General features: G+C 49.9%; 1 protein-coding gene across 11 annotated transcripts in view; it reads right to left on the reverse strand.

Moving 5' to 3' along the window:
* The window catches only part of ZNF423 (zinc finger protein 423), a 371,381-nt gene that overhangs the window by 314,797 nt on the left and 30,228 nt on the right, over nucleotides 1-26,356 (reverse strand). For 2 of the 11 annotated variants that reach the window (XM_024234049.3, XM_054533872.2), the window contains exon 2: nucleotides 19,969-20,037. The exons of 4 other annotated variants lie outside the window; for them this stretch is intronic. In XM_024234049.3, the coding sequence (XP_024089817.1) occupies nucleotides 19,969-20,037 (69 nt within the window). Of the gene's footprint in view, nucleotides 1-2,025; nucleotides 2,191-3,112; nucleotides 3,299-19,968; nucleotides 20,038-21,253; nucleotides 21,271-24,072; nucleotides 24,393-26,356 lie in introns of those variants that run through there. 5 more of the 11 variants (XM_054533874.2, XM_054533873.2, XM_054533871.2 and 2 more) reach the window with 5 other exon arrangements.

The raw sequence follows: 26,356 nt of genomic DNA on the forward strand, positions 1-26,356 counted from the left end.
ATGTGCACGATCAGCGCACCATGGGACGAAGGCATAGTGTCACAGGAGGAGGAGGAGGACAAGGAGGAAGGAGAGAAGGGGCTTTGGCAGCAAAGCGGGGAGCTGGAGCCAGCCTAGGATGCAGCAGAGACCCCAGCTCTCCCACCCACCCCACCCGCCCTGCCTAGGCTTTGCCCCTATGTTCCAAATATGTCAGAAACACAGAATTCACTCCAAGTGGCCCTTTGCTTATTGTTTCCTAGAACAAACATCTCTTGCTTTCTGTAAAAGTTTCTGACATAAGTAATCCATGTACAACACAGAAAACTAGGGAATACATGTGAGTTAAAATGAAGAAACTAAAAGCACAACTTTCCAGTATGTAAATACATTGTTACAACATTAAAACCAGGTAGTGCTCTGTATTCCTCTTTTCTAACTCAGCAGCACCCAGTGAACATCCTTTCACAGTACCCAGTGAACATCCTTTCACATCAAAAACAGAGACCAAGGCCCAGCCCGGTGGCTCACACTTGCAATTCCAGGGTTTGGGGAGGCCAAGGTGGTAGGATCACTTGAGGCCAGGAGTTCGAGACCAGCCTAGGCAACATATCAAGATTCCGTCTCTACAGAAAAATAAAAAAAATTAGCTGGGCATGGTGGCACGCATGGGTAGTCACAGCTACTCAGGAGGCTGAGGCAGGAGGATCACTTGAGCCCAGGAAGTCAAGGCTGCAATGAGTTATGATGGCACCACTGCACTCTAGCCTGAGTAACACAGCCAGACCCTGTCTCAAAAAAATAAAAAATAAAAAAAACAGAGACCAACACTATTATCAATGATGGCCTGAGTCCCATCACAGGAGGCTCCAAATAACCAATATCCTGTTGCTGGATAGCCAGGCTATTTCCAGCTGTCTTTTCCTGTAAGAGAATCCACATTGCAACACATGTATGGTCACGAGCCTGTTCGATAATATTCCTTAGGATTAGTTCAGAAGCTTGATTGCTAGGACAAAGAGTGTACCCATTTTTAGGCTTTTGGGATACACTACCAGGAGGCATTTGGCCATTTCCTCCTTTAACAAGCACTGAACACCTCTAGGCTACCTAGAACTCTGCGCTAGGTAGCATGAGAGAGATGAGAAAAGGAAGTTGGGTTTTGACCTTCAACCACTAGACGGTGAATCCACAGTGACAAGTGTTACCCATCACTGTGCCCCTTCAAGGGCTGGCACACAGGAGCTGAGTGAGTGAGTGAATGAATTAATGAACAAACTACGGTATGCTGGAGGTTGCTAAATGCATCCCAAACTCAGAACAAGACAAAACCAAGTAGAAATCGTGAGGACCTGGAGTACAGACACAAGGGAGGGGCAGGGAGCTAGGGAAGGGGAAAGGCAGAGCTCAAGGTGGGGTCTGTCTCCACAGCCATAGCCCCAGAGCAGACTCAGGGGCGGGGAACCAGCCCAGGGCTAGGATAAGTTTCTTTTTTTTTTTTTTTTTTTTTTTTTGAGACAGAGTCTCCCTGTCACCCACGCTGGAGTGCAGTGGCGAGATCTCAACTCACTGCAACCTCCACCACCCAGGTTCAAGTGATTCTCCTGCCTCAGCCTCCCCAGTAACTGAGATTACAGATGCCTGCCACTACGCCCAGCTAATTTTTTATTTTTGTAGAGATGGGGTTTCACCATGTTGGCTACGCTGGTCTTGAACTCCCGACCTCAGGTGATCTGCCCATCTCGGCCTCCCAAAGTGCTGGGATTACAGGCCTGAGGCACTGCGCCCTGCCTTCAGATGAGTTTCTACTTCAATCAGAGTTAAAATTCTGATTTTTTTACACTAATATGCAAATCCCATTTTCAGGAAGAATGATAATTGTGGACAAAATCTTAAAAGTCCATGGGTCTCTTTTTTAATGTAAGCAAGTTTTCCTGCTCAAGAGTTAAGTTCAGAAAAAAATCTAATCTAATTGAATTTAACTAAGCAAAGAAATCAATACTAGAGGAAATCTAGGTAGCCTCGCCCCACCCAGCCTAGCATCACCTGGGATCCGGCTTATGAGGAGACCTGGAAACAGGCCCAGGGCTTCCAGCTTCTCATCCAAGTCCCCAGAGTCAGCCTGACCACAGGCTACAAGGCCACCTCCTCTCCTGGTCAGAAACACTGACCAGAGCTCAAGGTCACCTCCTCCAAGAAGTCTTCTCCAGCCATGGACTGAAGTTAGTTCTCACCTGCAGCAGGGTGTAATTGAAGCAAGATGCCTTAGGATCAAATCCCAATCCACCACATTTTGCTGTGTGACTTGGGCAAATCAGGTAACACACCAACCCTGTGCACACCAACCCTGCAAGGTAGCTCTGAAGATCAAACAAGATGGCGTGTATAAAGTGCATGGTTCAGGACCCAATACCCAGTGCCTGGCAAATGGAAACCCTGATCCCACAGCTTTTTTTTTTTTTTTTTTTTTGAGACAGAGTCTTACTCTGTCGCCCAGGCTGGAGTGCAGTGGCCTGATCTCGGCTCATTGCAACCTCCACCTCCTGGGTTCAAGCAATTCTCCTGCCTCAGCCTCCCAAGTAGCTGGGATTACAGGTGCCTGCCACCACGCCTGGCTAATTTTTGTATATTTAGCAGAGATGGGGTTTCACCATGCTGGCCAGACTGGTCTCCAACTCCTGACCTCAGGTGATCCACCTGCCTCAGCCTCCCAAGATCCCACAGCATTATATGTTGCCCTCAACCATACTCTCAGCCCCTTTAGGGAAAGTCTTTCCATCTCCTCTTTCTCCCACCTTCCAGTTCACTTGGCAGCAGACTGTGCACATCAGAGACACTAGTGACAACCATCACATACCTGTAGTGAGAACACACTGAGCCACCTCTTCACACGTTACCACATTCATGCTGACCCTCCCAATGGCCCTACAAAGGTAGGTACTCATCTTACAGATGGAAAAACCAGGGGCTAAATTAATTTTTTTAAGTGGACCAAATTATGGAAGCAGAGGGAGATAGAGCCCAGATTTGAAGCTAGGCCTACATGGCTCTGAAGTTCACCGGGCCATCCTGCCTCTCAGCCCCTTCGAAACAAACAGTAATTGACTGGCCGAGCTTCCCAGATTGCCTGTACCTTCTCAAAATAAGGCGAAGCTCGCCAGGCAGGTAAGGGTTGAAATGACTCCTCTTTTCTGAACCCTCCAGTGACCAGTCTGTAGAGGTCAGTATTGGGTGTGCCAGCTCACGTTGATCATAAACTCCACCTGTTGCTTGCTGTGTAACCTTGGGTAATGGACTCTTCGAGTCTTTATTTCCACGTCTATAAAATGGGGATTTAAAAAATTCCATTTATTTTAAAGACAAAGTGAAATAACACAGGTAAAGATCTCAGCTTAGTGCCTGGCGTCCAGCGAGCAACACAAAATAGGATGATTGCTTCTGTGCCCCCAGCCAGTCCATCCAGGGTTGCAATGTGTGCAGAAAATTCCCTTTCTGGGGAACCGCCTGCCTGGACCTTAACAGGGAGGGCCCCCAGCCTCCCAGGCTGCCCTCCCATTTAATCCCATCTCTCCCTGAGGTTAATCTCCTCATTCATACGTGTATTTCATTTCGTACAGTCATCTCTGCATGGTCTCGTTAACCAGAAACGTGCAGCATATAAACGTGGATTTACGATGGGGTCTGGCTCCTGCATCCTGTTGCAGGGGCAACACTGGGCTCTCGCCCACCAGCTGGGAAATGCTGATGGAAGGTGGTGGAGCAAAGGGCACCCCAGCCCCCCAGGTAGGAGCCACACAACAGCCCACACAACCGCCAGATGAAAGTGGCAGCCTGTACGTCAGGAACCTGACAGTGGGCACACCAGCCTGGGGCCCAGCCCCTCACTCAGGGTATGGTACAGAGGACCCATGTCTGCCCAGGTCTGTTTGCTGTTTCGGGTGGAAAGGAAGAAGCAGGTAAGATCGGCACCCCACTCTCTTTCCTTCTTTCCACTTTCATTTGAAGAAAAGCACTATAAAGTAGAAACTAATATTTTTTTACATCCCCTTAACAGCTTGTCCTCTGTGCTAACATACTGTAAATAAATGTCAGTTCCTTGTTATACATGCGGTTTATTTTAAACACGAGCAGAGGAAACTGAGTCTGTCATTGAAAACTGATTTGTGTACGTATGACGTGTGCGTGTGTGCTTCCATCTGGTTCTGAACACACAGATCACCCATCCATCTCTCTTTTTACACATTGCTCTTCTTCCTCATACATTTTTTGTGGTTAAAAAAAAAAATGCACAGCAGCCCAGGCGCTGTGACTCACGCCTGTAATCCCAGCACTTTGGGAGGCTAAGGCGGGCAGATCACGAGGTCAGGAGTTCAAGACCAGCCTGGACAACATGATGAAACCCTGTCTCTACTAAAAATACAAAAATTAGCTGGGTATGGTGGCGCACGTCTGTAATCCCAGCTACTGGGGAGGCTGAGGCAGGAGAATTGCTTGAACCCGGGAGGTAGAGGTTGCAGTGAGCCGAGATCATGCCATTGCACTCCAGCCTGGGGGACAGAGCAAGACTCTGTCTCCAAAAAAAAAAAAAAGTGCACAGCATAAAATGTACCATTTTAGCAATTTTAAACATACACTACAGTAGTACTAACTCCACACACATTATCTTCCTTCTCTTTCATATTAAAAGCCCAAGCCAGGCCGGGGGCGGTGGCTCACGCCTGTAATTCCAGCACTTTGGGAGGCTGAGGCAGGCGGATCATGAGGTCAGGAGATCGAGACCATCCTGGCTAATGCGGTGAAACCCCATCTCTACTAAAAACACAAAAAATTAGCCGGGCGTAGTGGCGGGCACCTGTAGTCCCAGCTACTCGAGAGGCTGAGGCAGGAGAATGGAGTGAACCCGGGAGGCAGAGCTTGCGGTGAGCTGAGATAGCCCACTGCACTCTAGCCTAGGCAACAGAGCAAGATTCCATCTCAAAAAAAATAAAAAATAAAAAATAAAAGCCCAAGTCTTCCACAGAAACGAACTGTAATGTCTGGTTCCAAACACTTTTTCATTCAACAAAGACACCCCGGGGTAGGGGCAAGCACAATACTTCACAGCTTAAGGAGTTTGTATTTTTAATGTCTGATTTGGGAGGGGGACATTTCACTGGCACAGATGTGCTCCCGACTTGGCCCCACTGCCCACCCACCATGGGGAGCTTGCACATGGAGAAGGCCTTCGGGGGACCCCAGGCAGCTCCACCTGGCAGCTGGTCCCACCAAGGCAGGCCCTCCCTAATCCAAACCTGCCTGTCATCCCAAGACAACCCCAAAACCTTCACTAAGCATGCCAACCATCCCAGGGGCCGTGGCAGGGTCTGCCTGGGCACAGGCTCCAGAGCAGCAACTCAGCCTCTCCACTGTCCCTGCCCCAGGGCTGGCAGGGACCTCCCCAGACAAATCCTGCCAGGAGGACACACCTCCGGCACTCAGAGTCACAGGATGCTTTTCTTCCCATCAACTCCCTGCTTTTTCTTACATTCCTTTTTTTCTAGCTTCTCCCTAAGCAGCGTTACTCAAGAAATCACACATTTGGTGTGCTAGTAACAATTTTTCTTTCTTTTTTTTTTCTTTCATAGGGACAAAATCTTGCTCTGTCACCAAGGCTGGAGTGCAGTGGCTCCATCATAGCTAAGTGCAGCTTCGACCTCCTGGGCTCAAACCACCCTCCCACCATAGCCTCCTGAGTAGCTGGGACTACAGATATGCACTACCACACCTACCTAATTTTTTCATTTTTTGTAGAAACAGGGTTTTACCATGTTGTCTAGGCTGGTCTTGAACTCCTGGCCTCAAGCAATCCTCCTGCCTTGGCCCCTGGAAGCACTGGGATTACAGGTGTGAGCCATTATGCCAGGCCCAATTTTTCTAATAGACAATAAAATAAATATAAGAAGTAACATGTTCCTAACAGACAAAGGAATAAATATATATAAGTATGAAGAAAACAGAACCATTCACCTATCGGCCACCTGAATCCCACAAGCCTCCAGTGCAATGTCCCATTTTGGGGACAGTGGGCATGAGAAGTGCTGGGCACCTCTGATAAAGAGGTGCATGTCAGTTGTCCTAAATGGATCTCTGGGAACCCACTCAGCCCACTGAAGTTCAGCAAGGGCTGAGTGTTGCATGCCAAGGGCAGTGCTGGACAGAGGACAGTGGGAGGGATGGGGGACATGCTGGCTATACACTCTGGCAAGCAGTGAAGCACTCCCCCAACCCGTGGCTCATCCACCCCCCAGGGCCGTTAGCAGAGGGGTGGAGAGGGGTGGAAATCATGACAAGTGCGACTATTTCCCAAGTGCGCCTGACCACCTGCCCCCAGGGCCCAGGGACTGGAGCTGTGCATTCCCTACGCACAACAGACAGGGCCAGAGAGACCCACCAGGCTGCGGCAAGGCTCAGGGGAAGCCAAGCCAGAAGACACGGCCTCAGAAAGGTTCAGCGATGGGAAAGGATACCACCGAGGGCCAGAGCCCCTGGCAGGAGGCACGTCCCTGAGCAGGGGGCACACTGAGCCCTTCCTGCCCCAACCACATCTGTCTCATCCCACAGCCCTGCACGGCCCCACACTTGCCAGATGTGGCCACCCGTAGGGACCAAGTTCATTTTCCGCGTGTCCTGTGATAATACTTGGTTGTGTTTATTTAACTTTCTGCTTCGAATGGCGGAGAGATGGGCCAGGAAAATCAGTTTGGCTCCCTTCGATCAAAACATAGCGGCCCACACATAATGCGAGGACACCCACACAGAGAAGCTCTCCCACACCATCAGAAAAGGCACATCTGGTCCACGGCTGGCAGGGGCTGGCCCGGCCCTGGGGGCCCTTGGAAAAGCTGCCTCATGCAAAGCGGCATAGGCTGCAGTGGTCCCATGCTCTGTGTGTCGCCCACAATGCCATGCTCCAGCGGGCAGCAGCAGGTTCAATCTCCCCACCCAGGCAGAGAGGCCTCAGAGAAGCCTTGTGTTCCACTACACACAAGCCAGTGCAGCCTGTGTGTAGTGTAACTCACACCCAGGTCCTGCTGGTCCTGGAACCCCCAAGAAGGCGAGAGGGGGACTTTGGGGAAAAGAAGCATCTGACAGAAAGGTCCCAGAGGCTCCGCTCTGCACCTGCGAGCACAGATGTGGCTGCCTCCTCCTCCCATAGCGGACCACATGCTGGCTCCCAGAGGGGAGAGGTGGGGACCCCCGGGTGGGTTAGCACAGCTGGTAAAAGCATTCCTGCTCCCACTTCTGATGGCCTCCAAAGTGCCTCCACCAAGCCCTGAGGCATCTGAAGCCTGCTCCTGAGACTGGAGACAAAGACACCAAGGGGTCTGGGGCTGGAGGGTCCACCTGGGAGCTCTTAGCAGGACACCAGGGGAAGCCTTATGAACCGCATGAGCGTGAGAGCTCGCCCAGCTGTCAGGACCCAGGCCCCCAGCCTGCGCCCACCCATTTTCTCCTCCCACCCCCAGCTCCTTCCCTCGAGGACAGGGGCAACCATGTGTCAAAGGTCTGCCCAGGACCCATTTCCCGCTGACAGCACCCCTTCCCCACTCTTTGGCCTGAGGATATGCACACCGAAGGCTTGGTCCACCCTTGGGAAGACAAACACAGGGAGAGGCCCCAGAGGTCCAGGGTGGTCTGGGGTCGGGGAGGCTGGGGGAGTCCTGGCACCTGGAGATAATCTAGAAGAAAGAACAAGTTCCCAGACTCACAGACTCCTCACCCCAAAGAGGACAGCCAGAGAGGGGTCTCTGCCAGCCCCTTGTCCCCAGCCCTGCCACACACCCCTCCTACCTCCTGATGCTCCAACCATGCACCTGCTCCCTTCCAGGCAAACACCTTCCTGTCTCAGGACCTCTGCCACTGCTGCTCTCATTACCCAAAACACCCCTGCCATGTTGGAGGCCCCCACCAGACCTCTGCTATCCAAGAGGCCTTCCCAGATCCCTGGATAAACAGATGCCTCCTCCTCTGGTCCCCATAATCCTCTCTGAGGGCCCGACTCAGCTGAGACCCCTGGGCGCATCAGGGTCCCCTATGCTGTGAGCTCCCTGAGGGAGAGCCCCATCCTGTTCCTCCTCCTTGTCCCTCACTCCCAGCTCAGGGCCTCATCTCCACAGGCAACTGCCATGAGTTGGTTAAAATGAATTCATCACAAGCCCTTTGCTTTGTTACTTTTTTAATCTTCCAGATTGTAGGAAAAATAAATAAATACAGGTGAGTACTCAGGGAAAAATAAAACTACCTATAATGCCCCTCTCGGAAATGCCATGGGTATTTGAGGGCAGTCAGCCCTACCGGACACTTTCTGTGCATTTACACTTTCTCTCCTTCAACACAAATGGGACCTGGGGCATGTCTGAGTGGTCTTGAGGCCCTCGGGGTGTGCAGGGCAGCGCTGAGAGTCCGGCCACAGGAAGTTCACGGGCCCACGAGGACGTGGCTAAGGAGAGACATCAGGGTAATGGGGGGTCTTGAAACCACATCTTGGGAGGGGAAGTGAAGGAACTGACGCTGTTCAGCCCAGAGGGGCAGGCTCAGGGGGCCCTCAGAGCTGTCTTCAGGCATCTGAAGGGCTGTCACAGCGAAGACAGACTGCGATGGCTGTGTGGCCTCAAGGGGTCAAACCGGGACCAACCAGTGGAAGGCACTACAGAAAGATTTCAAGAAGAAACAGATGGGACGCTATCAGCAAAGGCAATGAGGGGAGGTCTGCTTGGGGGGTAGTGAGTCTCCCGGCATGGGAGGGGACCAAGCAGTGGTAGAGAGACCCCTGAGCAAGTCAAGGCTCAGCCAGCAGAGGAGTTAGAGTTGGCCTTGATGGGATCTCAAATGATCACAGGGGAAATAAGTAGGTACCAGAAATAAACACTGGGGGTGGAGGAGACAATGGCACCACTCTACCCCCAGCCCAGCCCACACTGCCACCCAGAGTGTGCTTAGCAGCAGGGTCCCATCTTCCGGTTTCTCCAGGGAGACCAGAGATCTGAATATTTATAGGAACCATTCCAATTTTTAGATAGGCTGACCAAACTTCTAGCAGTCCAAATACAGTCCTTGCACTGCAGGCTGCAGACCCCTGGTCGGACAAGGAGCTCACAGGGCAAATGAGGCTACTGAAAGAAAAGGGAGCCATTTCAGGGCCCAGAAGAGCAGCCATCCCCGCAGGACTGGAATGGGTTAAAGTCTGAGTTGGCTCTCTGCTGCTCCAGGACTACAGCTGGCCTCCTACCCCCCCCCCCGCCCCCGGAGGCCCTGTCAGCTGCCCAGGCCCCGCCTGACCGCCCACCTCAGCCACCCAGCCTGGAACCCCAGATCTGGGAACAGGGCAGCTGCCCTGAGGCTGGCCGGCCACCGCCAGCCAGAAAGAGATTCCGTTCCCCATGCCCCGCTGAGAGCCATTTGCTCATCTGGGATGGATGCCACAGGGGCAGAGAAGCAAGCTCTGTCCCACTCTCCTCTCCCCTTCCTCCTGCCCCTAGGCCTGTGACAGGAAGCAGACCTCTCGTGCCACCACAATCAAAACTCTGCTGAGCACCGGCAACTAGGCGGGGTGCTCCACACACAGAGCACTCGTGTCACCTTCCTAGGGATCCTGCGGGGAGTCCTCAACCATCCTCATTGCACAGGCAAGAAAACCTATACTCAGAGAGGTTAAGACACTTGCTCACGGTCACACAGCCAGCAAGTGGCAGAGCTGGGATTCAAATCCAGATCTATGCAATTTAAAATCCCACACCAAGCCACTGGGCTAGAGGGTCCTGGCTCCCCCACATCCACATTCCCCATCTACCTGGTTGTTTTCTAGAAGCTACAGGCACCTGCTGCCTAGCTGGCTATGAGAGGGGAGAGAGGGCATAGTCAACCCTACTGATAAAGGCTGGGATAAGGGAGCTGGGCATGGTGGCTCATGCCTGTAATCCCAGCACACTGGGAGGCCAAAGTGGGTGGATCATTGGAGGCCCAGGAGTTCAAGACCAGCCCAGGCAACATGATGAGCACATCTCTACAAAAAATACAAAAATTAGCCAGGTGTGGTGGCATGTGCTACTCAGGAGGCTAAGTTGGGAGGATCTCCTGAGCCTGTGAGTTCTAGGTTGCAGTGAGCTGTGATCGTGCCACTGCACTCCAGCCTGGGCAATAGAGTGAGATCCCATCTCAGAAAACCTAAATAAATGAATAAATGAAGTCCTGAAGCAGTACTGAAGTAGCTGATTTGGAATCATTTCTCACAGTCTGGAAAGTGAGAAAGGGTGAGGGGCTGTATGGTGTACTTCCATTTGTGTGGGGGAGGGGAGATAAATATACACATTTTCATGTGTCTGAACACACGTAAATTGCCCTGGAACCAGACACAAGAAACTAGGACCAGCAGTGGCCTCCAGGGAGGACAGTGGGTGGCTGGGGGAGTTTCTAATTTTGCTCCTTGTGCATTCATTAGCAATTCGTGTGTTTAAAAGCGTGTGTGTGTTCTACTTAAACCCCCTGCCACACCACCAGGGGCACCCACACTTGCCTTGGGGTACTGCATTTTTGCCTTCCCACCTTGGTCCACTCCCCTAGTTGTAGCCCTACTAGGCAGGGGGGCTTTGGGGAAGTTCTTGCTGCTCTCTCTGAACTCCCATTTCTCTGTGTGTATGAACGACATTAGACTGGACTTCCCCCAAGTCCCCACCCACCCTGGTGCCCTACAGGTCTACCTTGGTGACTCCAACCCCACAGCCCAGAGCTGGCCTAACAGGCAACGGCGCACTTCCCCCCAGCCCACCCTGTGCCCCGACTCCGGGCAGCCGGAGCCTTCTGAGGTGGCAGGACAGGCCACCAGGAGAGCAGTGACAGCCAAGCAGACACGTTCATACTCCAGGTATCCACTGCCCCAGCCTCGGATAACAGCAGCACCCCGATCATGCCCTGAGGAACCGCCCCTAACCCTAACCTCAATGTGCCACCAATCAAAATGCCCTGCCCTCCCCTGGGCCATGGCCCAGGCTCATGCTTAGATCTGCCCAGGGATTGATCCTCAAACAGAGCCTCACAGGAGACACGGGAGGTGACGAACTCCTGCCCCATGCCAGTTCCCGGAAGAGAACATCCATTCCCTCTCGCTCCCGCATCTCCAGAGCTGCCCCAAGGCCTCCATCTCTCAGTGCATTCACACTGTTGGCTCCCCCTTGGCCTCCTGTTAAAGTCTCTTTCGGCTTAAGTTGTCCAGAGTTGGCGTCTGTCACCTGCACCACTGAACCCTGCTGGACAGGAAACCAGCACAGTGGCCGAGACAGCAGCTGAGACCATGGGGATGGTCCTGCCATTGCAGCTGACTCAGAAGCCACCCAGGAAAAGCCAAAAGCTCTTTGGACAGGGGCCAGGGGTCCACATCCGCCCCCCAACTCCTATAAATGCCTTGGAGAACCAGGAGGCCCCAGGTGGGCTCCTGCAGAAGAAGCTGGAGAAAGAAAACAAACAGCTCCTTCCTCAAGGACATTAGCAGGATTTGTCGAACTCCCACTTCTTACTTCTGGAAAGCCCAGAGGACGCAGGAAGTGACAGTTTCAGGGAACGCGGGAGGTCGAAGGCTGTGGGCTGCCAGGGTCCAAGAGCCAGGCCCTGAGGAGCCAGGGCTTCGGAGACAGAAGGCCCTGGGTCAAGGCTGCAAGCCCAGCCCTCAGCAGCAGGGGGGCTCCAGACGGGGCCTGTAATACTGAACCTTTTCAGGCATCACCTGTAAAATGGACATGATTCATCTGCCTTCCCGTGGGCTCTGGGGGGTGGGGGGATGACATCCCCGACATGTCCTGTGCCCAGGATAGACTGCATCTACCCTTTCCAACAATGGGGCAGGATCGGAGGGCAAGCAGGACAGGGGTGGGCTGTGCCAGGATAAACTGCACCTGCCTTTTCCAACAATGGGACAGGATCGGAGGGCAAGCAGGACAGGCATGGGCTCTGCCTTCTCAGGTGAGCAACTGAGGCTCAGACAGGAAACACGCTTGTTCCTGAGAAGTACAAAATTACTCCAATCCTCCAAGGTCCTCCTGAACAACCTAATCAATTGGTTTGCTATAAGATTTGTTGCAGAAAAGTTTTGCAAGCCACTATTGTCCAAAAAAAACAATTTAATCCACAACGAGTTTACAGCTCAACAGGCCTAGCACTCCATTTCTCTACCTCATTCAAACCCAGGAGCATGACCCAAAACAGGGCTCTGATAGGGGTGAACCTGGCATGTGAGCAGGGAGCCAGGAGGAGGTGTCATCCCCCACCCTGGGAGCATGGATGGCCAGCAAGACGGAGGCGACAGGAGGCGGTCGGGTCTCTTCTGAAGCAGCCCTGGAGCACTGGCCATCTCAACTCTGCAGCGGCATCTCTCCTGACCTCCTCTTTCCCACACGTGTGTCCTAGAATGCCACCTCCCAAGCCACCTCGGGGAGGGCAGCCTGCAGGTTAGGGCCTCAGGGTCTGGGATGAAACCAACCAGGCCCAAAGCGGGGCTCGGCCGCTCATCAGCTGTGTGAACTTCGGCAAGTTACTCAGACTCTCAGAACTTGAGTTTATCAGTAAAATGGGTCAAAGAGGGCCTACCTTAGTGGGAGAATAGGCTGCTCAGTGAATTTGGCCATTCTTATTAATAACACTATTATTATCCCTTTCCTGCCCTGATACCCCCAGCCACTCCACCAAAACGAACCAAAAAAAGCAGCCCCCTAAGCAGCAGCTGCACAAAGATCTTTATACGAGGTCAGGACAGGAAGTTATCTGGGAGTTCCCTAACTTTCCATGAGAAATCTAAGGCACAGACCTAATTCACAAGGGAAGTGGGGGGCCTGGCACCTGCTTCTGCTTCATCAGGCACAGTGGGAAACTGCCAACTCAGTCTAGTGCCCCACTGGACAGATGGGGAAGCTGAGGCACAGGGAAGTGGTATGACAGGTGCCAACTCACACAGCAAACAGGAGGCAGGGCTGGTCCAGGAGCTCCAGGCAGACTCTGGCAGGGCAGCACTGCCCAGCTCTTTTAACCCTCGGAGTACTGGCAACCTTGAGGCCTCCAGGGCCAGCCAGGTAACATTAAAGGGTAAGGAGGGCTTGATGCACACAACAGGGAGTCACAGGTACGAGGAATAGAGCACGCGGGCTTGGGTATAAGCAGGCAGTGCCAGCCCGTCCTCACTGTACGGGAACTTGATCTCCTGATTGCTCTGAAGAACAGCTAGAAATCTGGATTTTTGTGCACACTTTCCTGAATTTTAAGTGTTACATTCTAATTCCAAACAAAAATACATATATATATTTTTGAGACAAAGTCTCACTCTGTTGCCCAGGCTGGAGTGCAGTGGTACAATCTCAGCTCACCGCAGGCCTCACCTCCCAGGCTCAGGCAATTCTCCTGCCTCAGCCTCCTGGGTAGCTGGAATTACAAGCTCCCACCACTACACCAGGCTAATTTTTGTGGAGGCAGGATTTCACCATGTTGGCCAGGCTGGTCTTGAACTCCTGGGCTCCCGCGATCCACCTGCTTTGGCTTCCCAAAGTGCTGGGATTGCAGGTGTAAGCCACTGTGCCTAGCCAAAAACAAATTTCAATCCTGAGCAGCCAAGAAAACAAAATGATCCTGACGCTGGATGCGCTCCTCGGGTTCCCAGACAGCAATCTTCCCCCAGGATTTCAAAGTAGGTCCTGAGTATTTTTGTTTGTTGTTTTGTCATTGAGCTAAAATGACATGAGAGGTGCTTGGAAAGTATTTTTCCCTATAAAGCAATGTCTTGCCCAGGTGACTAAAATTCCACCATTAGCTACTAATTCCTTTTAGTCACAGTGCTCTCCTTGGATATTCTTTTAAAAAGAAGATTCAGGCAGGATGCAGTGGTTCATGCCTGTAATCCCAACATTTTGGAAGACCGAGGAAGGAGGATTGCCTGAGCCCAGGAGTTGCCAGCCTAAGCAACATAGTGAGGCCCCATCTCTACTAAAAATTTAAAAATTAGCCAGGCATGGTGGCATGCACCTGTAGTCCCAGCTACTGGGGAGGCTGAGATGGGAGGATTGCTTGAGCCTGGGAGGTTGAGGCTGCAGTGAGCTATAATCATGCCACTGCACTCCAGCCTGGGTGACAGAGCGAGACCTTGTCTCAAAAAAAAGGAAGATTCCAAAGCGTTTATTGTAAATGTCTTAGTCTAGAGGAGAGACCTAAGCAATGCTTCAGTCCTGGAAAAACAAAGTAATAATAATAACAATAACAGTAGCAATAACTAACCTATACTGAGCAATCAGTATTCTCAAGGCACCATTCCAAGTACTGAGGACACAGTTGACTGCAAAGGCTTTTGAGAGGGTGAAGGAAAGCATGTGTCTATTTTAGATAAGAAGCTGCTAATATCTCCCCAAAATACCACTCCCAAGGCTGAGATCAGACACTTGGTGTCTTTCCAGCAGAGAAGCATCGCCACATTTGCCATCTCGAAATAAGTCTGGCATCTTCCATGGACAAAACTTTTGGCTGCCAAATAGCTGGGGCACGCCTGAGGCTCTCGCCACCTGACGTCCTGGAGGGAGGGCCTTGCACAGAGTCCTAGCAGCAGAGAGGGGAGAGCAGGGGGAGGCAGGGGAAAGTCTACCTCGACACTTTTCCCTAAAATGCTGATCTTAGGTCTAGACAACAGAAAAGATGCTGCTAAAATTACTATGAAGTCTTTCCCCAAAAGGCATTTGGTTACATCTGATTTTAACATGCACTTGCAGAAGTCCACTCTCTGGGTCCATCCTGGGCTTCCAGATGAGGGTCTGGAAAGGGCCCCTGAGATTATAAACCCAATAAAAGAGACGCAGAAGCCTGGGGAGGACATTCCAGGAAGGAAATGCAGAGCAGCAACAGGAACACAGGTCCCATCAGACCAGGGTGCGGATCACAGAGCCACACAGACCGCCTGATACCGCCTTAGCCTGACTGAGGACAGCTGGGGAGAGTGGTGCTGGGCAGGAGGTGCTCAGGCAGAGCTGAGACCCTGAAGGTAGGAGAAATGGGGACAGTGCAGTTAGAGAACAAAGAAAACTCAGTAAGAAACAAGACCACCATGTCACTTATCCCAGGGTTTGTGTTGTGCACATGCGTGCTTTGTCCATGCAGTTTGAGTCCATCCATCTTTTGACCCTACTAGATAAGTGCATGGCAAGGTGTGGTTAGCTCCGTTTTATCAATGAAGAGAATACGAGGCCCAGAGAGGTTAAGACACCATTTCAGGATCGCACAGCTGCAGTACCAGGCCTCCTACCCGCCAGTTCACAAATGCTCCATCTCTTCGCTCCAACATTCTGACCTTTTTTGAGTTCATCAGCTGTGCCAAGCCCTCCCCACTGCTGGGCGTGGTGAGCTGTGTTCCATCACCACCAAAGGCCCAGCCAGAGCCAGGCCTGCCATGGTCACCTCGCTACTCATGTCTCAGTCACAGCTCATCAGTCCTTTTTCTCAGAAGGCTTCTAATCTAATTCCCCTACTCCTTGATGCACCGCCCCCCAGAATGGATCACATGATAGCATCACACCCACACCTACCTTTCCTAGAGCAAGGCCATATAAAAATACCTGGAGGGATTGCTGAAACTCAGATGCCTGGGCTCCCACAGAGATTCTGACTCAGCAGAGCCTGGATAGGTAGGACCTGGGGATCTGCATTGCTACCAAGTTCCCAGGTGAGGCTGACTCCATGCTGTCCAATACAGTCTCTACTACCCTCATGTGAGTATTTAAATAAAAATTAACCAAAAGTAAATCAAACTGGGCATGGTGGTGCATACCTATAGTCCCAGCTACTCAGGAGGCTGAGGCAGCAGGATCGCTGGAGCCCAGGAGTTCAAGTCTATAGTGTGCTGTGACTGCACCTGTGTATAGACACTGCACTCCAGCCTGGGCAACACAGAGAGACCCCATATCTAAAAATAAATAAAAAAGAGCTGGGTGCAGTGACTGTCACCTGTAATCCCAGCTACTCTGGAGGCTGATGTGGGAGGATCCCTTGAGGCTAAGAGTTCAAGACAATATAGAGAGATCCCATCTCTTAAAAAATAAAAATAAATTAGCTGAGAGTGATGGTGAACGCCTATAGTCACAGCTACTCCAGAGGCTGAGATGAGAGGATCACTTGAGCCCAGGAGTTCAAAACTACAATGAGCTGTAACCATGCCACTGTACTCCAGCTTGGGCAACAGGGCAAGACCCTGTCTCTAAAAAAATTAATAATAATAAATAAATCTTGTTAAAATAAATGTTTAAATGTTTTTAATTAAATCAAATTTAAAATGGCAGCTCTGGCGGGGCGCGGTGGCTCATGCTTGTAATCCCAGCACTTTGGGAGGCTGAGGCAGGTGGATCACGAGGTCAAGAGATCGAGACCATCCTGGCCAAATGGTGAAACCCCATCTCTACTAAAAATACAAAAAAATTAGCCGGGCGTGGTAGCGGGTGCCTGTAGTCCCAGCTACTCGGGAGGCTGAGGCAGGAGAATGGCGTAAACCCAGGAGGCGGAGCTTGCAGTGAGCCGAGATCGCGCCACTGCACTCCAGCCTGGGTGACAGAGTGAGACTCCATCTCAAAAAACAAACAAACAAAAAAATGGCAGTTCCTCAGTCCCACTAGCCAGGTTTCAAACGCTCAAAACCCGTATGTGGCTGGTGGCTACCATATTGGACAGTACAGATATAGAACATTTCCATCTTTGCCAAAAGGTCTATTGGACAGCACTGGTCTAGACTCTAGAGCACACGTTACTGTTAGTAATCACAGGCTCATCCACGAGTATCTTTTTTTTTTGAGATAGAATCTCACTCTGTCACCCAGGCTGGAGTGCAGTGATGTGATCTCGGCTCACTGCAACCTCCGCCTCCTAGGTTCAAGCGATTCTCCCTGCCTCAGCCTCCCAGGTAGCTGGGATTACAGGCACCTGCCACTTTGCCTGGCTAATTTTTGTATTTTTAGTAGAGACAGTGTTTCACCATGTTGGCCGGGCTGGTCTCAAACTCCTGACCTCAGGTGATCTGCCCGCCTTGGCCTCCCAAAGTGCTGGATTACAGGAATGAGCCCATCCATGAGTATCTGATTACAGATGGTCCCTGACTTAAAATGTTTAGACATACAATGGTTCAACCTCACAATGGTATGAAAGCAATACACATTTAGTAGAAACTGTACTTCAGTACAGTACTCAATAAATTACATGAGCTATTCTTCCCTTTATTATAAAATAGGCTTTGTGTTAGTTTGCCCAACTGTAGGCTAATGTAAGTGTTCCAAATATGTTAAGATAAGCTGGCTAAGCCCTGATGTTTGTAGGTTAGGAGTATTATTAAAGGTATATTTGTTGAATAGGTGGATGGATGGATGGATGGATGGATGGATGGATGGATGGATGGATGGACAGACGGACGGACGGACAGACAGACAGATGAATGGAAGGATGGACAGTGAGCTGAATGGCAAGAACTCCGAAAGGGGCAGAGACTCCCAGTGGCCTAACTCCTCTTGAAGGCAGACCCCCTACCTCCCTTGATTGTCCTGCTAGAGCATGAACCCTCTGCTTAATCCCACAGCTGCTGCCCCAAAATATGAGCAGCAGAGGAATATCCGCTAGGCCTTGGATAACCATGTCCTGCTTAACCAAGAGGAAGCTCTGTTGGAAAAGAAAGTCAATTCTAAAATGCCTTTACTATTTTCAGTTCTTGGATACCTAGCAAACAAGAGCTGACAATCTGACTTTAATAGCTCCAGTTCTGAGTGTCTTAAAGACATTTCTTTCCAACTAAGTAACCCAAATAAATGTAGCTACATTTTTTTAATAAGGAGAAATAATTAAAGAACAGATGGTGTTGCTTACTTTGAAATTTTTGCTCTAAAATAGATTTTGTGTGCACCTTGGTTGGAGTTCAGCTCTCCCCCTCCCCCTTGCATTCGTGTGTCAGGAAAGGAGATCAGTTCACTAATTACCTGGCTGTCTTTTCCCTACAAGATCCCAATTTAAGAATCTCGTTTCATTCTAAGAAAATTAATTCAAAATGCCAAATAATTTAAAAATGTATTAAGATTCCCCTTAGACTAGAAAGCAAAAAGGAGCTTTCATTTGTCTGTTAAAAATCACCTTGGGTAGTAGATTGAAGTTTAGCTCTTAAGACTTGATCCCCACAATTGGGCTTTTGGCAAAAGCTATGGGTTCCATATGTCCACAAAATGTTTCATTTAAAATATATGTGCTTTTAAATTGGTCTCTGACCATTTCTATGCCACAGTCTCTAACTGCTCCACACATTTTCCCAACCCTTGGAGCCTTGTTCGCCTCGGAAGCTAGACTCTTTTATTTGCATTGGAGGTAACCTATTTCCAGCATGCCAAAACCTGTTCACTTTCAAAGCCACTTTTGGAGATTTTATAGCCTGAAATGGAATAAAATTTAAATTTAATAAAATTTGAGACCTAAACAAGAAAAAAAAGAAAAACTGAACGGGTTTAAAAGCCAGCTACCCAGACATGGAGGAAAATATTCTGAGAAAACCCCACAGGGCGGTGGGGCGGGGGCAGGGGCGGGGGGCGGTGGGGAGCCAGACCATGGTTAGCCTGCCAAATGTCATCTGGGGCTGGCTTTAGAACAGAACCAGAGCTGGGGATGCAATGCAATTATTTAAATCCAGAAAGAAAAATGTTTGCTCCCAAATTTGTCAGCAGATGTTTGCCTCTGATTCTTCCCATTTCCAACTGATTCCATGCAATCTTAAGTGGAGGAAGCTTCAGGCCCAGAAGAACGCACCGGACAAGAGTCCCACACCTGGGCTCGAGGTGTGGTCTGCAAAGTGAAAAGTCCTGCTCTGTGACCAGATGAACCGAGGGTCTCACTCTAAGGCCTTCAGGGGTGGCAAAGCACATTTTTCTTTAAACCACAGGTTGTAACAAGAAGGGATTTCTCTCTTCCTTTGTTTCTCCCTGTCTCTGCCTTTGTCCCTGGCTGGCAGCCCCCTCCTCTGCCCCTGCCACTCTCTTTTTCCCTCCCCCTGTGTGTGCGAAGGCCAAGCCTGGCTGTCACTCAGGCTCTTCTGTGGGCCCAGGGAAGGAGGCCACATGGGGCTCCCCAGGCCTCAGGGTATTTATTACCACCCCCAACAGCCCAGTCCCTCTGCAGCCTCCAAGGCTGTGCTCAAAGGCAGTGAGGTCTGCTGTGCACACCCATGAAAGGGCCTCTGGGGGATGCATTCAATGCCTCCATTTGGGTTTTCCTCTCTCTCCCAGAGATGGTTCAATCACTTCCACATCTCCTACCCTACTTGAGGAAAGAGCTGGGAAAGCCGAAGATGAGTAAGAACAAACACTCCAGCAGTCCCTGGTTGGCTGGTGAATTCCAATAGCACGTGGGCAGCATCTCCTGATACAGGAGACCACGGGAGTATTTGGGCTGAAATGACAACCCGTTTGTCTAAGTCACCCCGCAGGAATTTTTTTTTTTTCTGAAACGGAGTCTCTCTCTGTTGCCCAGGCTGGAGTGCAGTGGCGTGATTTCAGCTTGCTGTGACCTCCGCCTCCCAGGTTCAAGTGATTCTCATGCCTCAGCCTCCCAAGTAGCTGGGATTACAGGTGCCTGCCACCACGCCTGGCTAATTTTTGTGTTTTTAGTAGAGACAGGGAGTCACCATGTTGGCCAGGCTGGTCTCGAACTCCTGACCTCAGGCGATCCACTGCCTCGGCCTCCCAAAATGTTGGGATTACAGGCGTGAGCCACCACGTCCGGCCCCCTGCAGGAATTTTTAAATCCAAGTTAGATGGGGTCAAGATGATGTTGCTCCTTCATCCTCCCCAGGCAAGGCCCCTAGCTGAGTCAGAAGGGATGAGACCCATATTGTCCAAGAGAACTAAGCTCTAGTTCGAGCTCCTTCTGTCTGCCTACTTCCCTTGCCCCACCCCTCAGCCCAAGGCCTCCCCTGCTCACCCCTCTTCTTATGCATCCATGTCTTTCTTCTTTTACAGGGTAAAATCCGTCCTTCTCCAGGAAGTTTTCCTGGGGGAATAAATACAGAATTTCTTATTGCAGGCTAGTAAGCATGTGCAATCTCCTGGTGAAATACTACTTGTATGCCCATTTGACAGATGAGCAAACTGAGGCTCAGACTACTTAATGACTTGCCCAGATAGTCATCTATGCAGCCAGGATTTAACTGCTTTTCCAGATACACAGGTGAATTTTCAAAGTCTCTGGATGGTTGATCCCCTGCCTTGAGCAAGGCCCTTCCCTGGAGTGTGGCCCAGAGGTCAGGATAGGAGGCCCTAAGGCATACTCACTTTCTCATCAGACCACCCTGGTGACTAGTGACTCTGGGCAAAACAGAGAGGCCCGAGTCGGGGACAAGGCCTGTGACTGACCTTGAACTTAAGAAGCTCCAAGCTCTCACCAGCATTGCTAATGGGCCAGGAGTAACCTGAGCCAGCCCTTGGATGGAAACTCAAGCCATTATGCCTGGCTGGCCTGCCGGCCGGCTGGCATCACTACCTGGACAGAAGCCTCACTTCTCCATTTCACGGGGCTTCTGTTCAGAGCAATCTTTTCTCTTGCAACAACAAAACAGCTCCCATTTATCAAGCACTGACTAAGTGCCAGACACTCTGCTAAGCACTTTACACACATTATCTTGTTTAATCTTCACAGCTGTGCAGAAAAAAACGAGTGTTAATGCTGCATCACAGGCAAGGAAACTGAGGCTCAGAGAGGATAAGGAAGTTGCTCAAGGGCACACGGCTAGCTGGTAAGCTCAAAGCTGGTGTCTGAACAGGCCTGTGTTCCTAACCAGAGTCCTATGCCGCCCTTGGAAGGAGATTCTTGCTTGAGATTATGGATAATTTGTTTTAATATTTTTTCAAAATGCTCTGCAACATTCCAAAGGGGAAAGAAAAAAGTTATAACTTGTTGGGGGAAGAAAAAGGAGGAGAAGGAGGCAGGGGAGACAGTGAGAGGAAGGTTGAGTAATCTGTGAAGTTACCATGATATCTGGTGGGAAAACACACACACATACATACACACTTGCACATGTACACGCACCAACAGGCTTCATCTGCCATGTATCTGGGATTTTGTGTTAAAGGGGCCGGGCACAGTGACTGACACCTGTAATCCCATGGGAAGACAGAGGTAGGAGGATCACTTGAGCTCAGGAGTCCGAGACCAGCCTGGGCAATATAGTGAGACCTCTCTACAAAAAAAATAAAAATTTGGTACACACCTGTAGTCCTAAGCTGCTCAGGAGGCTGTGGGAAGATCGCTTGAGCCCAGAAAGTGGAGGTTACAGTGAGCCATATAATGCCACGGCACTCCAGCCTCGATGACAGAGTGATAACGTCTCAAAAAAAATTTTTTTTTAATCCAAAAGGGTAATTTTTCTCATCTAGGACTTAGATTATTAGTGTCAAAACTGGAGGGGGGGGGAATGTCCCAAAATAAATTATTCCCTATCATGCTTCTAAGCTACCCAAGAGACTTCTAAGCCCACAGCCAGGCATTGCATCTCCAGCCAGACACTGCACACGCTTCCTCAGAGTCTTCCCAGCAGTCCCAAAGGCAGAGATTAGAGCCCCCCTGTCACAGGTAGAGACCCTGAGCCTCACAGAGAGTAAGGTACAGGCCCATGGTTCCTCAGCTGACAAGAGACAGAGCTAGGTTTTGAACCCAGGTCAGCCTGCTTCCAAAGCACTTCCGCCCTGCTTCCAACTTCCAATCATGCCAATCCCCAGTTGGGGGTGGGGGAGGTGTGCTGTTGCTAAGCGGTCTTGGGCCAGGAGAGAGAGCTACAGAGATGCTACACAGAGCCTGAGTGGCAGGAGAGTGGCACTCAAATCCTCAGCTCTGGCCAGATTTCAGGAAGGCAGGAGCACTGGGTGGGGAGCCAGGAGACCTGGGCACCACCAGAGCTCCAAGATAAACTTGGGCGAGTCACTTCCCATCTCCAAGCCTTTCTAAGCCTCAGATGCCATTTTCCTGCAGAACAGGAGCTTTTCTGGGTCTCACTCCCAGAAGGAAACCTGACCCCTTGCTTTCCCTTCCTGGACCCCGCCTCTCCACCAAATGCCACGCTGCGCTGCCCAGAAAAGGACGAGATTCCAGGGTGCCCCGTAAGCAGAGGCCCTGAGAATCCAACGGGCAGGCACCTCCACCCACCAGCAGCTGCCCTCCTCTCTGATGCAAAAGAAACTCGTGGGCTGGTTTTTAAGACTCAAAATAAAGTTTAAATATTATGTGGAAATTACTAAACAAATCAAATCACTGTTAAGTAGATGTCACAGGCTTCCTCTAGACAATACGTTTAATGAAGATTATTGTCCTCCTGGTTATAGTTTTAGATTTGCATTTTATTATCAGAGAACCACTTATGCATTACTCCAGGATTTTCATTAGGTAAATAAATTTTTATGTGGATTTCATTATATTCCCTTGGCTGAAATCCTGATCACTTAACAGCAAGAATGCTGCTCCGACATCCTGTGTGTCAATCAGGATGTAACTGTTTCCTTTGGTTGTTGAAAATTACTTTTTAAAAAATCTGGTGTTGATGGCAAAAGGAAGAGAGATAGGGTCAGAACTCTGGGTAGATTTCGTGTCCAGTTCTTTCACTGAAACATACACACACCCTAAAAAGAAATTTTCTATTTAAAAATAACACATGTAATTTTACATACATGGGATATATAAGTTCCCACTCTCTCTTTCTCTCCATACATATATACAATATATACTATTTTTTTCCTGGTGTCACTTTGGCCTCTCAGATGTAAACTGACACAATGGCACCGGGTCTAACAAGACTGATGTGCAGGCCAGTACCAGAGAAATAAAGTTGAAAGAAACAAGTTTGGAAGAAGCAGGAAGGAAGGCAGTGGGGGAGACATTCCTGGAAACGCAGCCATCAGCAAGAAAAAAAAAAAAAATCTTTTCTAAGAAGTCTAATATGAAGCAATTAAGCTAATTGGAATCTAGATTGTAGTGGGTGCCTCCGGAAACTTGAGACCAGGGGACTCTCTTGCTGGAAAATCACACCTCAATATCAATGAGCGAGGGAGTGAATGAACGAAGCGGTCAGAAACAGACCATAACATCCAGATCTCATCCATCCAGCCCCCTAAGATGCAGGCGGTTCCAGGCCCTTTCCTAGGGACCAACAAGGTTTCAGAAGAATTTACTAATAACAAAATCTTTTGCTTATTGAAAAGGGCTGGCCAGGTGTGATGGCTCACGCCTATAATCCCATTACTTTCGGAGGCCAAGACAGGTGGATCTCTTGACCCCAGGAGTTCGAGACCAGCCTAGGCAACATAGTGAAACCTCCATCTCTACAAAAATACAAAAATTAGCCAGGTGTGGTGGCATGCACCTGTAGTCCCAGCTCCTCAAGAGGCTGAGGCCAGAGGACTGCTTGAGCCTGGGAGGTCGAGGCTTCAGTGAGCGGACATTGTACCACTGCACTCCAGCCTGAGTGAAAGAGCAAGACCCTGTCTCAAAAAATAAAAAAGAAAGGGCTGTGACATGCCAGGGATGGGCTTTGATGTGCATTATTACATCCGTCTCTGGTCAATCCAGCCCAGAGGACTCAAAGAGAACCTTCCAAGATGCCTTCCTTAAGAGCAAATGAGAGAGGCAAAGCTCTCAATATGGCCGGGGCACGCAGCAGCAGGGGCTACCCAATATGCAGTTAAGGGGAAGGGGAACAAGTCAGGCTGGATTGCTTCATGGCATCTTCAACCTTAACTCCTGCCCAGAGCCAGGACTCTGATGTTGAGGTCCCAGTCCCTAACCACCTGTGTGACTAGGGGAAGGTCATTACCCTCCCTGACTCTGTTCCTTGCCTATGATAATAAGAATAACAGCACCAACCTCATAGAGTTGCTGTGAGAATCGAAAGAACTGAATAGGGACTGTTTATGTCTAGTGCCTGGGATGCAGGAAGGAATCAATACATGTTCACCATTACAGGGAATGTTTTCTACACAGAACTATCAGCCTGAAAGTGAGTCACTTTCCGACAGTCCTTTCCAGCTGTTGATGACTTACCAAAACTACCTGGACTCCAATTCCAAGTTCTTTAAGGACGCAACAAAACCTCCTTAATCTTCGATCCCAAAATTAGTCACCTGTGTACTCAAGTAGGGGTTTGACTAAGCATTTCTCTCTGACCTTTGAAAAGGCCACTGGGGAAGAAAGCAAAGGGAGATGATAAAATGAGGATGCCTGAAAGGAGGGTCCCCGGTGCAACAGTGGTCCTCTTCAGGGGGACATTCTGGAGGGTTTGATTTTCTTCTCTATAGTTTTGTGTAGTATTCTTATCTGCTGCAATTGAGCAAGTATTGCAACATTTTAAGGACTTTACCATTCTGTGAAGGAAAAGATATTAAAAAATATAATTTCCAAGCAGCTCAGAAACATCTTCCGCATAAAATAAAAGAGATACATCTCCCTGCCCAGGTCAGCCATCTGACCTCATCACCCACTTCTCCCGATCACCTGCTCGCTCCAGCCTCCAGCCACAGAGCAGGCCCCTGCCTCATCCCTCCTCAAACACGCCAGACAGTCTTCACCAGTTCCCCCACCCCTCATCCTTCCTTGTCTTCCTGAGCCCTTGTCTCTAACAAACTGTATACATTTCACTTCCTTGTCTGGTTACCAACAACAACAAGCAGAACATAGCTCCAGGAGGGCAGGGGTTTGGATGTTTCTCACTGTGGCAGCAAGAGCCCTACCTAGTCTGGGACATGATAGACGCTCAGTAATACTTGATTGGATGGAAGAATGAATGAGTGAACAGCTAACTTTTTTTTTTTTTTTTTTGAGTTGGGGTCTCATTCTGTCTCCCAGGCTGGAGTGTAGCGGCTCAATCACAGTTCACTGAAGCCTTGAACTCCTGGGCTCCGGCAATTCTCTCACCTCAGCCTCTCGAGTAGCTGGGACTACAGGCACGTGCCACCACGCCAGGCTAATTTTTGCATTTTTACTTTTTGTAGCAATAGGGTCTGTGTTGCCTGGGCTGGTCTCACACTTCAGGCTTCAAACAATCCTACGGCCTCAGCCTCCAGAAAAATTGTTATGTTGCCTTTTTTTTCCAGTGGGGGTAGAGAAAGAGCTATTCCATTCTTTTTCTGGGGGTAGAATATCCCCTAACCCTGGGATTACAGGCGTGAGCCACCATGCGCTGTCTGAATGATTAACTTGAAATCATTCTTACGCATTTATTAAAGCAGCCCCAAGAATCTCTTTTTACACACTTTCTTAGTGACCCCAGTACGAACTGCTAAAAGAACTTCTTGGAAGTACAAGTGCAAGCCATTTCGTTGACTCTTCTCCGATTCAGACTTTTCACGAAATTCAGAGTGGCCTCCTGCCCAAAGAGCACCACGAGATGGCCCATCTCCAGGGTCCTGACCCCACATTCCAAATTCAGGCATTTTTCTTGAAGAGCATTTATCACTCAATCAAGCCACCCACCCTGCCAACCCTGAATAACACCACTTACAGGAGGCTCGGCCATCACTGCTTAGAATCTCACTTGTCCTCAAATATCTCCTGTTTATCTTGGTAACAGTCTACATGAATAGTCCGTTTGTTGGAAGAACATAATATTTTCCTTGGCTTTTAGGCAACAGTCTGGCAAATGAGCATTTCCCAATGTAACTTGTGATGGCTTTATGCGAGCAGTTAATTAGAATTACACAGACATGTTTATAGAAGTTTAAATGAAGCATAGTTCGAGTTTGTGAAAATATATATAATTACTCACACCGACACTTCCCACTGAAAAAGAAAAGGCAACATAACATAAGCAAGTTCCGTAAAAGCAACAGCAGGGGTCTAGAAAAGACTCCGCCAGCTTAAACAGCTCCATTTTGAGGGACTTGGGGAGACTGAGCCCTGTTGGGGAACCCACAGACCCACCATCAAATGCTTTGCTCATTAGACTCACACTGCAGCCAACAAATTCCCCAAAGAGCCCCGGGGTGGGCGCCATGCTCCAGGCGAGTCTTGTGTGGATCCATGTACATACACTACAGTCCCGCCCACGCACATGCAGAAAGGCCATAATTTGTCCCACAACCAGCTATGGAGGAGAGGTCTGGAGACCCAGGGAGGCTCTTTCTCTACCCCCAGGGAGAGTGAACAGTATTTTTGGCAGCCTGAGGACTCAAATTAGGGAGGCTTCATGGCAGGCTGGCCTGTGGCCTTCAAGACCCTTCCTAGCCTGGTTCCACTCGCCTCCTGGTCTGATCCCTGCTCCCCCTGGGCCCTCATTCACCCTCCAATGTTGCCAACCCAGCCAGAGCAAGCCGTTTTCTCCTCTATCCCC

This window comes from Pongo abelii, chromosome 18 (assembly GCF_028885655.2).
Source record: "Pongo abelii isolate AG06213 chromosome 18, NHGRI_mPonAbe1-v2.0_pri, whole genome shotgun sequence".
NCBI lineage: Eukaryota > Metazoa > Chordata > Mammalia > Primates > Hominidae > Pongo > Pongo abelii.